General features: G+C 36.7%; 2 protein-coding genes across 3 annotated transcripts; one reads left to right on the top strand and one right to left on the bottom strand.

Moving 5' to 3' along the window:
- Positions 1-105: 105 nt before the first annotated feature.
- Positions 106-3,771, bottom strand: LOC113716881 (glycosyl hydrolase 5 family protein). Its single transcript, XM_027241413.2, has 4 exons — positions 3,033-3,771; positions 1,804-2,051; positions 820-1,340; positions 106-743 (listed from the first exon to the last, which is right to left on the bottom strand). Exons 1-4 carry the CDS (start codon positions 3,468-3,470, stop codon positions 229-231), a joined length of 1,722 nt encoding a protein of 573 aa, XP_027097214.1. The 5' UTR covers positions 3,471-3,771; the 3' UTR covers positions 106-228.
- Positions 3,772-7,078: 3,307 nt separating this feature from the next.
- Positions 7,079-14,228, top strand: LOC113716979 (mRNA export factor GLE1-like). Of its 2 annotated transcripts, none has more exons than XM_027241563.2 (16): positions 7,079-7,265; positions 7,391-7,497; positions 7,630-7,797; positions 7,942-8,103; positions 8,798-8,918; positions 9,461-9,609; positions 9,912-10,083; positions 10,624-10,828; positions 11,330-11,430; positions 11,792-11,862; positions 12,084-12,165; positions 12,328-12,414; positions 12,947-13,030; positions 13,417-13,548; positions 13,628-13,750; positions 13,860-14,133. In XM_027241563.2, coding segments are annotated over exons 2-16 (1,707 nt in total). In that variant the 5' UTR covers positions 7,079-7,265; positions 7,391-7,495; the 3' UTR covers positions 13,908-14,133. The 2 variants fall into 2 exon arrangements, with proteins under 2 accessions (XP_027097364.1, XP_027097363.1); XM_027241562.2 differs by having other exon boundaries at positions 7,080-7,265; positions 13,837-14,228.
- The last annotated feature ends 33 nt before the right edge of the window (positions 14,229-14,261 follow it).

Genomic DNA, 14,261 nt, shown 5'->3' with positions numbered 1-14,261 from the left:
GCGATTCATCAGATGACCTATTACACAATTTGCCTTTCTTGTGATCAATGATGGGAAAATTCAGAACAGAAAATTAGAAATCCAATCAAGCGGAAATTGGCGTGCTTTGTACATGGAAGCATGTATATTTGCATTGCGTTATACTGTTCATGTAAGTTTGTTCACAATTTTGTGTAAATTTGCAATGGCATAAGCAGAGGCTCAAAAGGCCCTTTTTTGTCGTCCACATTACCAACTTCTCAGGCTTTCAGCCAGTGTCTTTGCAAGATTAAAGAGGATTGAGTCATCCATCCGGGAAAAGGATTTTGTGGAGCTGGTTCCATGCCTGCTACTGTCAACCAGTTTGAACCACTGGCTCCCAGGGTCGCAGGAACTGTCTCCACTCAAACACTTGCAGTTGTTCGTGACAACAACGTTGTTGGAGTCTACGTCCAAGCAAACTTCACTTCCATCGCAAAGCTTGGAAGATAAGTGCATCTTGGAGTCTGAGATGGCTTCCCATTTTGAACTTTTATCAGTGCAAATTATACCAAGTTTTGCTGGCTGCCCCAGCGCATCTGCCTGCAGGCAATAGTACGTTCCTTTTATAGTTAGTGTTTTCTGAGGGCTATAGCCCCATGCCTCCGCCTCAGAGCAGGGTCCTAGCTCCAATGGTTTTAACAACAGTGATTTTCTTTGCACACAAAGCCCCGTCGCCGGATGGAATATTATTTTGTGTGGACGGCTTTCCGAGACACCCGGTCCTGCATTGCATAGAAAGTCCTCTCTCATTTTCCAGATCATTCGTTTCGAGATACGAAGAAAGATAGGAATACATACCTCGGAAAGGGGATTGAAGGGCAGAAATCCTTTGAATAAAGCTTGAATTCCTGGTCTCGCACCAATTCCAATTGTAAATCCCATAGCTCTCGTCCTTTCCAGCCACCCATTCTCGCAAGTAATAGCTTCCAACGAGTGTCCAAAGTGCCCAGTCCAAGTCCAGTTCAGCGGCCCAGCCCAAGAAGCAATTCAGGAACCTGTTATCATTCACATTAGTTCCCCTCAGATCCACGCCAAATTCGCTGACGAACAGCGGGTACCCTTGATCCAACAAGAAACCCGATTTCCTCATCATGTCGTTCACCAATCGTCCACAAACTTCGTTCGGGTTGCCCGTTTCCCAAGCCTTTCCGTCTGAGAAACCATACCAGTGCACCTCGTACACCAGCTTGCCGGAGAACGTTAAGTTGACCGGCTTTTGGAGGAGGAAAGAGAAATCTTTATCGTAGTTCAGACCAGAGAGAATTATCAGAACATCTGGGTTTGCTGCGTGCACTGCCTCTGCTCCTTTCTGCATGTACCTGTTCCATTTCACGAACATTTGTTTGTGGATCATGAGACCTTTCATATGAGATCAACCTTAATTAATTAATTCCATGAAATTAAATTTTTATTTTTATTTTTATTTTTAAAAAAAATGAGTAGTATAAGAGATGGATCGATTATTGTTGCTGTTGTAATTTTATTGTTCCGCTAGCTACAAGAAATATTATGTTAATTCAATTGCAATGGCTTTTGAGTTGGAATTGTAACTGTTAATTAGTGGGAAAAGCACATCGTATGAGCATGCATGCAAATAACGAAAAACATTAAGTTATTTTTACTAAAACTTGATTAATTCGTGCGAGTTATTAGAAGTTTTGTTATTTTTGTTGCAAAAACACAAAAGAAGGAGCTATGATTTTGTTCCTTCTAGTCGTTAACTGATTAATTTCTAGTGCCTAATTATTAGTATTGAGCATGATGTTATGTTACGTTTTGTACCTGTACCAATCGTCTACATTTTGTTTGGGTCCTCGGAGTTCATTTCTCAAGCTGATGCCAACCACGTTGTTGATTCCACAGAACATGGCGGCAACCTCAGTCAGGCCTTTGATCCACAGGTCAGGGTTGAAGTACCGATCGCCAAAGAAGCCATTGCCGTCGAAGTTGCTACAGCACCAGCCTGGTTTGCTTATATGATTATCCAGGATGATCATCACATTGTTGCTTGCAAGACTAGCCACCACTGCCTGTAATTACGCAAATTTCATCATCATCTCATAAGAAACAGGATTTTGATTTTATTCTTTCCTCTGCAAATCAAAGACGTGGGTCGTTTTTTATAATTAAGTCGCAGATATATATATATATATATATATATATGTATATATGATAGTTGGTACATGTTGTGGCATCATGTGTAAAGTAAAGTTCGATTATTAATTATCATTATACGATACCATGCCACTAAGAAAAAAGCCGACAACAGATGATAACTCCTGTTTCATTGTCATCCAAGTCACTCTCAACTGTTGTTTTTGAAGTCAATACAACGGTACGTATGCGTGTGTGCGCTTATCAGAAAGGAAAAGTCTTGCAGATAAGGTTTTGGATGGTGCAAATAAATTGTAGCTAACAATTTGACTTGAATGCTGTTGTGTCACTATAACATATTCATTACCTACGCTACAAATTGGATGAGATCATCGTATATACTTAGATACATCTGAAATTAATTTAGGTCGCTTAATTAGCATCTGAAATTAATCTAGCAATTTTTGTTCATACCAGCTTTATATTATCTTGTACTCCTACTATTTAGCATACACACGTCACTGCGGATTTGTGTGGCAAATATTTCTTTCCAACTTTTCTAACCGACACTAGTGCCTTCAGTCTCCATAAGCTAATAGGACCTGTAATATTGATATCTTCATCTCCCAAATTCTTTTGTTTGAATTGTGAATCATTAGAGATATTTTTACCGTAGCACTTTTTATGATGTGATGTATGTGAGATAAAAAGGTGTGTTAAAAATTATAATGATGATGTAAGCAAATATATTTTGACAAATAAACAGCAATCCAAACAAACCAGTATACAACTCATGCAGAATTACAAACTTCATTAGTAAAACCTGCACCCTTAACTCCGGCCTTCGTTTTTGATAGTTGGACATATGAAGTCCTCACTCCTCAGTCAAACTAAGAATTTTTAAATCATTTATATACCTGATAAGCATTGATGAGGCTAAGATCAATTATGGAGGGGTTGTTGGCTTGAAATCCAGCAATGGACTCGGTCAGTCCAAGCTTCTGAAAAGACTGCCTGACGGAGAGGGAAGCCAAGGTATCATTGGTGAACAGGAAAAGTGGCCAAGTTAGCCTGACACAGTTGAATCCCATATCTACAATACTCCTGGAAATTACATCCACCGGCTGCTTGCTCAGGCCTTCAGCCACAACAACTTCAAGGTGTGTTACCCAGTTCACACAAGCCAGTTTGACTCGTTGCCCTGATCCGTTAACAATCCACCGGGAATTGGTGTAAAGCGGTTGCCCCATCACCGCTTTCTGCGAAAAGATACCCAGACTGGGGAAGAAAAGAAAAACTAAAAAGGTGAAAGAAAGAGCATGTTGCCAAAAACTGAACCCTTTCATGGTTTTCATCCTTTTCAGGACTTGGTTGGTTTATTATGGCAAAGCATACATGAAAAGGAATAGAATGAGATCTGTGCTTTATATGCTATGGTCCAGAAACAACAAGGGCAAGTTACAAAGATGGTTTGGTCAAGAAGCGATGTGGAGATTGAATACTTATTAGATTTGTTTCTATATATGATGATTGCGATTTATGTTTCTTCTTTGTTCACGTTTCTGTTTCGTGGAAGTAAAATCTGTGAGAACAGCAGTTTAACGTGGAGTTTAGAATAAGGCAAACTTGGCGTTGGCTCTTCTATCTCCAAAGGTCAAAGACTCCAGCCTTTTAAGTCTCAATTAGCTAGATTACAAAAAGGAATAGAGAATAAAAAAGGACAAATAATATTCCTATATATATATATATATATATATATATATATATATATGATTTTAATCATTTAATGTTGTGAGCAAGCACGAATTAATACTTTTAGGGTGCGTTTGATTCGCAGAAAGTGGATTACGGATTGTTTGGATAGCCATTTTCCATCGAAAAATGGTCTTATTTTTCGTGAACACATTTCTCTATCACCTTTTTACCTCACATGCATCAAATCGTTACAATAATTTTTCAACGAAAAATCCATGAAAAATGCAATCCAAACACACTATTACTTATTTTCAAATTATTCATCGTCAAGTAAATCTGGCCTGTTAAAAGTGTTTGGAAAACTACAACTGCATAGTTTTGAAACTTTTTCTCTACCATGTGCTAAAAGTTTAAAGATCGATCATTTAATAAAGGAGTCCGAGATACATTCTTGTCACTTCAAAGAGCAGTGTGAACAATAAACTTGTGCATTATATAAGACACAGTAAAAAAACTTTTGTAATTGATTTAATTAATTTTTTTAATCACACCATCATGAGTAGTATCTTGATTTGAAATGGCTGTTAGATCTTTTGGGGTTTAAGTTAAGTGAATTTTGGATGTAATTTTATTAAGAATTCATTTAACAAGTGCCAGCTCGTTAAAATGTAATCTATATGTTATTTTTTTTTTTTAAAGTAAAATTAATTAAAAAATATAAATATAATAGAGAATAATAATTGTTCATATATACATTTGCATGATTATATGTTATTTAGGTGTGGCAACGGATGACCTCGACATCCTCTAAAAAAAACCCTATAATTAAATGCTTACCTCTACATGTAAAAGATTTAGTGTAAGAAGGATCTATACCGAAATGCTTATGGTCGCTTGTCAAGATAAAATAGAATTTGTCTGGACGTTAAAGTACTTTTTCCCGACCAAGTAGTAAAAACTAGAAATCATTATGCCGGGAAATAAGCCTTCATGCAGCGTTCTTATCCATTTAATGCTAATTATGGCAGGCCAGAACTTCAATAAATTCCTCGCACTGTTTTGTGTCTAGGAATTGGTGTTGGAATTGGCAGAGTCTTTAAGCATTAAGAAATGGAGAGGCGTCGAAGGTCACGCATGGCTAGCCGCCATAGCCGGTAAAGGTGAGGTCCAGAAAATTAATAAACACAAAATAATTTGTTAATGCTTTCGGGACAAGTTTTTAGATTTGGAATTTTTACAAGCCAATCCTTTTTTTTTTTTTTATATGTTTACAACGATACATCTGTGTAACCTACTCTATTCTAATCTAGTCGAGAAAGAAGGAGGAGTCTAAGGAGGTTGTGATAGGAGACTAGTAGATATACATATCTAACTAGATCAGAAAATGTTCCTACAGTCTAATGAGGGATTTAAGCCCCTCCCTGATAATGGGCAAGTGGTTTCTTTCCAGCCACTCCATGCAAGTGCTCTTGCTTTCATGGTTTCTTTAAAGACGGAAAAACTACTCTTTAACAGCCCTGAATCATCTCCTACGATAAAATAGTACTAGTAATTATTATATACAGGACCATTTCCTTTTCTAATTGAATATCTCAAAGAAGCTAATTATACAAAGGGCAATTATATATAGGAGAGTTCCACATCGAGTGTTGGAGGGGTTTGGGATTAGTATTTAAGTCTCCTCAGGAACCTCAAAAGTTACCGACTTTTGTGATTTCCTGTAGATTAAGGGTTGAGTTATAACTTACAAAAGTCTTTGGACTTGGCAAAAAAATTATATATAGGAGAGTTGAACGGTAAACAAATCAACATTAATGTCTTTGAGGAAGGTTGGTTTTTACACTTTGGAATCAACTCTTGCTTAATTTGGAATCTACCTACCTGATATTGTAGGAATAGTGTATGTACCATGATATTAAATTAATTGCAACAATGTTTTGGAATCCTTATATCATATAAGATTGAGTTTTTGTCGAAGAGGAGGGAGTTGAATTTCAACCGCATGGGTAGGGCCATTTTGGGAATTTAAAAAATGTGTTGCTTTTTTTCAAGTTTTTGATACAACTAATTGCAGCATATGTTTGGGTGTTTTTAGATTAAAACCCCCATGTTTGTACATTTAAAGTTTGTATTTATAGACACATTTGGATATTTGTGAAATATGGGCTTATTTGGCAATCATTTATGCATTTGCCCCAATTCATATAAGCATGTGTTTTTGTGCAATTATTGAAATGGGATTATTATGTAATTAAAATAGAGCCACGTTGTATCAACCCTTGCTTTCCTTGTCTGAATCTCAACCTTTAAAATAGCTTCTCTATCAACAATAAAACACTATTTACATCCTAATTAAACGGCCAATAATGTGGGTATACTATTAAGTTATTGTCTGAGCATTAGTTATGGCTCTTTCAATTCTTCCTCCTTCACATCTTTGGTTTTCTCCTTTTGGCTTCCGGGACTGCGTTATTTTTTCAGCTTTTACACTCAGCATTTCATAATAATTTTTAGCAAAAGCTATATTTCCTTAATTTTACTTAATATGCACTGTTATCTTATTTTTATCTTCATTTATTTGCTAACCATATGCACCTAAAAATTCCTCTTTAACCACATGTGTCAAATACCCGCGCATTTCCCCTAGTTTAGGTATATAATAATGAGGTAACATCTTTAAAAATAACTTGCATTATATGTTTCTTGAGAAGTAAGAGCTAAATTCATTAACAGATGAAAGGTAATTTCATAAATGTATTTAAAAAAAATGAGTGGTGAAAAGTTTTTAAAAGTGGTGGAATTAAAAAATATTTACGGTTAATAGGGTATCGCTATTAAGCTGTTGATTTTACTCTCCCCTGAAAATTATATATAATTCTTACTCCAAACAAAAAATATCAAATTTTCAGGATAATAAAAAATTATAAGAGGTTCGAAGGCTTGTATTGTAATAAATTTTAGAAAACCTTATATATATTGATGGTGTACACCATCACGGCCGGAGGTACGACATGTATATAAAATTTAAATTTTATATTTAAATTTAAATTATATGTCATGCATTTAACAGTGAAACTTTATTTACTATTACTATATAAAAGATTAATTTGAAAAAAAGACAGAAAAGATTGGGGTCTTGGGCATCGGGCGCCAAAAGGCGCGACACCTAGAGGCTAGAACCAGAGAATCCTGTACGCCCATTCAATGACACGCCTTCAAAACCCCAACCTAAAAGCGGTAGGAGGAATTTATTACGTAGTTGTACATAAAATCCACGTCTCCAGCCATAATCAGACCAGTCAGCTGCAAGTGCTTCTCCGTTTCGCTGCAAAAGAGAGGGCTGCTGTCAAATTCACATCAAAATACGTTCCCAATTCCCCGCCCCCTGAGTTCATCAGCTCCGTGCCGCTGCCCTTGCCGTCGCCCGGCAATCCGTTCTTTCCAATTGGATGCAGGTCAGCATATCTTGAGTTTCCCCGTTCCCAAAATTCTTTTTTTGTCCCGAATTTTGAGCTAGGGTTTGCCATTTCCTTTTTGCAATTGAACTGAAAAGACAAAGAAAAACTAAATCTTTGCGTAGATACGAAATCCAAGCATCTAGTAGAAGTTATCCACCTCTGAGAATTAGGAGGCAGCATTTCGTAACGGTGCACTTCTCTTCCCAGCTTTGGCCTCGACTGAGACAATGTAAGGGGTTTTTTTTTTTTGGTTTGGTGTTCAACTCAATATTAATTTTTTTTTAAAATCTTTTTCTTTTTCCTAGAGTTTTGGGGAAACGAATCAGATTGCACTGATCTTTTATGGTTCTGTTTGGAACAGGAAAGACTTTACTTTAGAAGTCCGGTATCGGAAAAATGCAGATGGAATTGCAGCGGATCCACAGCCTGATTGGAGTTTTGATGCTATTCTTTTCGACCTCAACTCACTCGAAAAGAGGCTCAAAGTCTCTTTGCAAATTTCTTCTCCTCCTAGCAAGACTGATGCTCCGTACGCTTTTCGCCTTACTTACCTTATAAGCTGCATGACCATTACAATTTAGCATGTCTGTGTGTGTTGTGATTGTATACAGAGATATTTACATTTAGAGTCTTTGTGTGCTTAAAATCATTAGCACCTTGTTATTTCGTCCAGAGTTTTAAAGTGGAAGGCTAAGAATGAAAGTCCAGGGCCATTTGTGATGCAAGTGCTGGATGATGAATTCGGTGTTGAAACGGATAATGTTGAGGAGGGTCATCATAACCATCGAGCCATGGTTGCAGGCAGGAGATTTGGTTGTGATGAACTCTCTATAAGGTGCGCTTATGTATTATGATTATTTTCTCTGAATATTATGTGGTAAAATTTTCTGACCAAAAAAAAGTGTAAAGAGGGAGTTTGGTTGGGCCAAGTTACCTAATGTTAAGTGACGAAACTAGTTCCATTTGTCTAAGGCGACGAAATAGAACAGGTCCTATTGTTTTGTATACTTAGTTTTGACTCTCAACCTTCACCAATCACTTCCTATTCTTCAACTCAATCTTCAGTCTAGTAATCAGCTGGTCAACCACTACTTTACCATAACATACTTGGTCTTCCATAGAGCAGTATTCAGGTCTTTACCATCTTCCTGTCTCCTTGAACTTTTATCACCACTTGAAGGTTCAATATAATTTTCCTTACCATTGCTCAATTTGATTGTCTTGAGTTCTCAAATTGTTATGTTTATAGGGGATCATCAAATGCCTCCACAAATGACAGTCAAAATTCTGCTCTGCAATGTACTCTTTAGTACTAGAAATGTAGATACTAACACAGAAAGTGCATGAACTTAAACAACCAGATAAAAACAACTTTTGATATGCAACTTCCAAAATTATGTGAGAAGTTGTTGTTTTTACACTGTTGTGTTGATATAAATTTCTTATGCTAGTTTGTACGTTGCACAGTAACATGTGGCTGACAATTGTTGAGGCTCCTCACCCTCCTTATAGGCGTGTTGTTACTGCAGTGACGGTGAAGATTCTGAGGATGAATCCGTTTTTGGAATGCAAGGAAATTTGATGCCTCATGTTGGTTTTGCTGAAGGCACACTTTCTGAGCTAACTAATGAACACCAACTTGGAGTAATGGTATATTATTTTGCAAGTTAACAACTTTTTTGTTGTTTAGTTATTTGACTGTGTAGGAAGCATGAACATCACACATTACCAGCTGTTCTTTAATTTTTAAAGGAATGTGAAAGTTGATTTGGAACAAATGCTGCTATGATACTAGTGTTGATAATTTCAATTTCCCCTTTTACCCATGGTAGCACAATTTTCTCTTCTCATTTGATTGCTTTTTCTACTTGTTACATGAGATACTTTTGATGCTCTGTGAATCATGTGGTGTTATAATATTCTCTTTGAATGTTTAATGTAGAGCAATTTTGGTTTCTGGCATTGTCATTGAAGCTTGAACTCTTGTCAAACTTTTTAAAAGGGGAAAGTATCACCTTTTCTCAAGTAACTGTTTAGCACAATCCACTTTTAGGCTTCAAATGTACTATGTCGTTGCCTCATATCCTTCCTCGACTCTTCAAATAGAAGTGTCTACTATCTGAGTTAAGTTCTTCCCATCTTTTTATTAGCCGTTATAATGAGTCATATAACATTGTTGTTCTGATTAACAGGAAGTAGTTAGAAACCAAATAACAGAATTGGAAACTTGCCTCATTGATGAAAATGAGAAGTTTGCCTCTACAGTTGCTCGTGTGGAGAATTACACAAAAACAAGGCAGGAATTGGACAGAAAATTCGATATGCAGTACCAACGCAGAATGTAAGTTATTTGATTGTAGCTTCCAGGGAGTTATTAAAAGTGGTTTAATTTGCAGCATATAAAAGTTTAATGATGATGCTTAGTTAATTTTATTTCAGAAACTTTCTAAAACGTTCATGTGATTTGCTTGTATTCTGAATTTCTGATCATGGTGATTACATGATTTGTGAGAGAAGTCATATGATTTATTTGCTACTTTCTTGGTTTTTGCCAATGCCCATTATATTGTTAAAGAATGTTAATTGAAAATCATGTTTTGGTATAGAGAGACGGTCTCTTGACATTTGAATTTTGTGCTGTAGCGCAGAAGCATTGGATAATCACCTGACAGCTGTACAGAGGGATCATGAACACAAGTCTCAAATAGAAGAAAGGAGAATAAGAGATGATGCAGTTCGTGAAGAAGCCCAAAGAAGGGAAAGAGCTCTTCATGAAGAAAAAGTGCGGCAGGAAAAGATTAAAGCTGAAGCTGAGGTTTGCCTTAACGTTTGTCTTAATGATTGAATTTAATCGCATTTTACTTGCTGATACTATGTTATGCTTGCAATTGGTTGCTGCTTGAAAAAGAAATTTAGCTTGATGTCTTCCTCCAGTTCCCAGCATTTACCTATTTTTGAATCTGAAGTTTGAGTATTAAACTTTTATTCAGTGAATGGTAATTTTCTTCGTACTGATGGTTTTGGTTTCTCTAAATAAGTTGGGAAGAGGGTTGCAAGAGAAGGTGTGTGGCATTGGAATGGTTTTTATGGCTTGTAAAGAATAAGTAGAGCTGATTATTAAAGTAGGAAGGCGGAGTAGCTGTTTGTTTGCTTTCTACATTTGGCACTCTATTTTTGGGTTTCCCTTTTGCCCATTTTGCCTCCACTATTCCTTATTGTTTACCCTTTAGTCTTGCACATATTGCCAATTTGTTCGGAGGTATTAAACTTTCTCTATGTAAATCCTTCATTAGGACTTCATAAAAAGTATCTGATAAATCTTAGCTTGTATAACTGGTAAATTGTCACTTACCAGATGCAGGCTAGACTAGAAGCTGAGAGAGTTGAAGCAGCAAAAACAGCAGCGTTGGAAGCTGAAAAAAGAGCAGCAGAAGAAGCAGCACAGAAGAAGAAATCTGCCGATACAAAAAGTTCTGCAGCTGGGGTTTCTATCAATGCTACTGAAGCTAATGGATCCCAGGGTTCTGTACTTCATGTCACAAAAAGTGCACAGCCACAAGGTATTTGTGCTCTCTTGTAGATACCCTTCTAAAGTTTTGTTGCACTGCACACTGCCTAGGGTAGGCAATGGATTCTTTGGTTCCTTTGCCTTTTCCTTTTGCCACTTTCTTTTTTTTCTCTAAGAAACTGATACTCTAGGCTAAGAACTTAAAGTTTGAATTTTTCTTATTAATTGTCAGCTCAAAATCAAAGTCAATGTTAGCTCTGTACACATTATGTCTTTGACTTCTGTTTTCTGGGGCTTTAATGTATGCACAGAGTAAGCTGGTTTGTTGCTTTAGGATATGTCCATTTTTTGATGTTCACTGAGTCTTGGTTCCACTTTTGTACTGTTCAGTCACTTGTATTTTCCGACTTGGTCACAAAAGCGTCTAGAATAATTACTTACTGCTAGTTTTACACATTCAGTATCAGAACTATTAGGATATTTTCTTTCTTCTACTTGTATTGCAAGTAGAATGAATGTTGATTTGAGTTTTACCTTGCTGGTATGGTTCCAGGCACCGTAATCAGAAGTGCAGAAAATGCTTTAAAATTGGAAGAAAGGAGATTGCAGATTTATAATGAAGTAGCTGCTGAAATGCAAATGAATCCTAAGATGGTAGGAACAGAAAGACCTAATGCAGTTTTAACTCTTATTTAGATGTATTTCTATGATACATGTTTCTTCCTTCATAAATTGTGAGTAGAAATGAAGCCTGGCCACATCTCTCTTTTAGCCACACCAACCTCAGGGAGAATGCCAATCAGGATTTCAACCATTTGCTTTTTTTAATTATTCATTTCTGTGGATTTGTCGGAAACAAAATTTAATCATTGTTAAGAAAGAGCTGTTTAATTTGTATTTTGCTGCTGGAATATGTTGCAAATGGTCTAAGCCATGAAGTGTGTCGCATGGTATCATTTCATATACTGGATTGCTTGTTTTGTGGCACTAACAAGCTGTCTCTCTGTGTTTTCAGGACTATCGTAAACATGAGCAGAAAATAGCAAGAACTATCCGCCAGATCTCAGGGTCAGAAGAGAATGTGAGGTCAGATGTCTATTACTTTGGTCCAATTAACAGTTTTGGCTACATAAAATCTTGAAGCATTGCATTCTTCCTGTTTCCTGCAGTCCTAGATTCTCAAAGGGTAGCTTTTGTCACAGATTTTTGAATGTTTCCTCTTGAATCCTGATTGGTATAATCTGGATTTATGCATGAAAGAGTAGTTTGATGCATCTTTTATTTCCTTTTATTGTTTCTTATTGCAGTGCTAAAGCCTCGGAGTTGTTTTATCTTATTAAGGATCCTTCTTGTCCCCAATCCATCAGCATCACAGCGTTTGCGAAGAAGGTGATCTCTTTAGTTCCAGAAGATGAACAATTTCTGTAGTTTTTTGCTGCAATCATATTCTTCTGAGATGTGATGTTTTATCTACGTGCACATCCTCCAAAGTTAAGCTTGGAATTAAGGAAAATGAGATTAGTTTCTATTTTCATGTCTTTGATTTTGCAGTTTGTCTCTGTGTGTGAAAATCCTACTGGAAGCTTTCATAGATCTGTTTATGCATATGCTCGTGTCATTGTTCTCGTCACATCAAAGGTAATGTACTTTGTTCTTCCTTATTGTTGCATGGCTACTTCAAGTGATTTGAGATCTTTTGTCATCAGAAGTGTCCCTAGCAACAATGGAGAGTAGACTCTTCCTTACTAATGCATTGGACAATCATTATTTTCCTGAGAAAGTAATTATCATGAAGCATCTTAGCTCAATTCTTTGTGTTTGATTATGTTCTATTTTAATTGATATAACTATCTCGGTAGTGGAGGAAAAAAGTCACTAACATAGTCTTGACTCTCTCTCTCTCTCTCTCTCTCTCTCTCTCTCTGTTGGAATCGAGGCTAGTAGAATATGTATGTATTCTGGCTAAGTATTGCTGCCACACACATGAGGTGGCTCATCCATGTTGAACTGTCTCAAATTTTATTAGCTAGTATATCTGAAATTGCTAGACTTTTTTCTTTTTATTATAAGATTTGACCTCCATTATGTGTTAGAAAATAATAGAGATGAACCAGAATAAGTATACAAGAATTTCTTACAATTTTCAGTGTTTGTTCAATTTTGAGCACAGGTGCCACGTGCCATGGATGTACTGATTTCTATGTTGAACCAAGCTTGCATTTATACTGTACCCAAACACATCATTTACTCAAAGGTATATACGTATATTACTATATTTTCATTATCTGTGGTGGTTCTGTAGAAACCCTAATTATGTCCAAGTTCCCCACTTTCTCTGTGAAAATTGTGCCTTTAGAGCGAATGATTGCAATCTCTCTCTCTCTGTCTCTTTCTCTTCGCTACTTGATTTTCCTGGTGTAAAATAGCCTGTCTTTTCTACTTAATTTTCCTGGTGCAAAATAGCCAGCAAGTTTGAAGATCGGGAAGGTTCTGATTTATTAAATTGTTAATTTTGTTGGTTCTTTTCTGTTTTTTTAATTCGTTTCTTGGTTAGTACATTGTTCTCAGAGCATGACTTTTCCTGTTGCAGCTGCTAGCTGCTGTTGGCCAACAGATTTTAAACTATTTCTTTGTTTACAGTCAGCATTTCAGACTAAAGAAGCATACTACAAAGCCATTGGTTACAGAGAAGAAGATGGGGATATTGAAAGTACAGATAGATATGTTTCACGCTTGAGTTTGTGTGTGAAACTTTATGCAGCTATAGTCCAGGTTTGTCTATCTTGTACTCACTATATTACGATTCCATTAGTGCATATTGACAGTACTGATTAAATTGCATATTTTGCAGACTGAACTTGAGGGTATCCAAAACTTGCATGGCCTTGCAGAAGGTTGGGCATGGCTTGCCAGGTTCCTCAATGGTCTCCCACCGAATCTTTATACAGTTGTTGCTCTCGAGTCATTTCTTCAAGTAAGTTAATTCAAAAACTTTCCTAACACATCTGTTGTTAAGTTCGCCTAAAATTTTCTGGGTCCTAAGAAATTTTCCATGACCAGATGGCTGGATTTGCAATGTACAGGAGATATGGAGTACAGTTCAAGAAGATACTACGTCTTATGGCTCGTAACTTCTTAAGTGCATTAGGAGAGCAGGAAAACACAAAGTTGAACATGGCAATTATTAACATTCGTAACTACCTGGAGTCTAACCAGTTTCTCCAAAAGCCAACAGGATGGGAGCTGGAGAGCCATATCGAATCCCATAATATGGCTCCTTAGCAAGATTTGATTTATTCATTCATTTGCCCTGTATCTCAAACAAAATGCACGGGCCAAAGTCGCACCTGACTAAAAGCTACACAAGCTTAGGCAGGATAAGGGAGGCACACAGAACCATTTTACAATCAGAAATCAATGATAGTGTAGTTATAATGCGGTCTTTTGCATCATTTGTTGTCTCAGCGCTTTGCTTTTCTTAATCT

The sequence above is a fragment of the Coffea arabica genome, chromosome 11c, assembly GCF_036785885.1.
Source record: "Coffea arabica cultivar ET-39 chromosome 11c, Coffea Arabica ET-39 HiFi, whole genome shotgun sequence".
NCBI classification, from domain to species: Eukaryota; Viridiplantae; Streptophyta; class Magnoliopsida; order Gentianales; family Rubiaceae; genus Coffea; species Coffea arabica.
Note: the sequence above shows the minus strand (reverse complement) of the source record. Positions and strands in the feature narration are given on the sequence as shown.

Coding starts and splice junctions, on each gene's coding strand:
- LOC113716979 (XM_027241562.2), top strand. Junction 8,919..9,460: donor AACACCAACTTGGAGTAATG/GTATATTATTTT, acceptor TCTGATTAACAG/GAAGTAGTTAGAAACCAAAT. Junction 9,610..9,911: donor ATGCAGTACCAACGCAGAAT/GTAAGTTATTTG, acceptor TTTGTGCTGTAG/CGCAGAAGCATTGGATAATC.
- LOC113716881 (XM_027241413.2), bottom strand. CDS start 3,470: ATGAAAACCATGAAAGGGTTCAGTTTTTGGCAACATGCTCTTTCTTTC. Junction 1,341..1,803: donor AATGTAGACGATTGGTACAG/GTACAAAACGTA, acceptor GAAATGGAACAG/GTACATGCAGAAAGGAGCAG. Junction 744..819: donor CCTTCAATCCCCTTTCCGAG/GTATGTATTCCT, acceptor TATGCAATGCAG/GACCGGGTGTCTCGGAAAGC.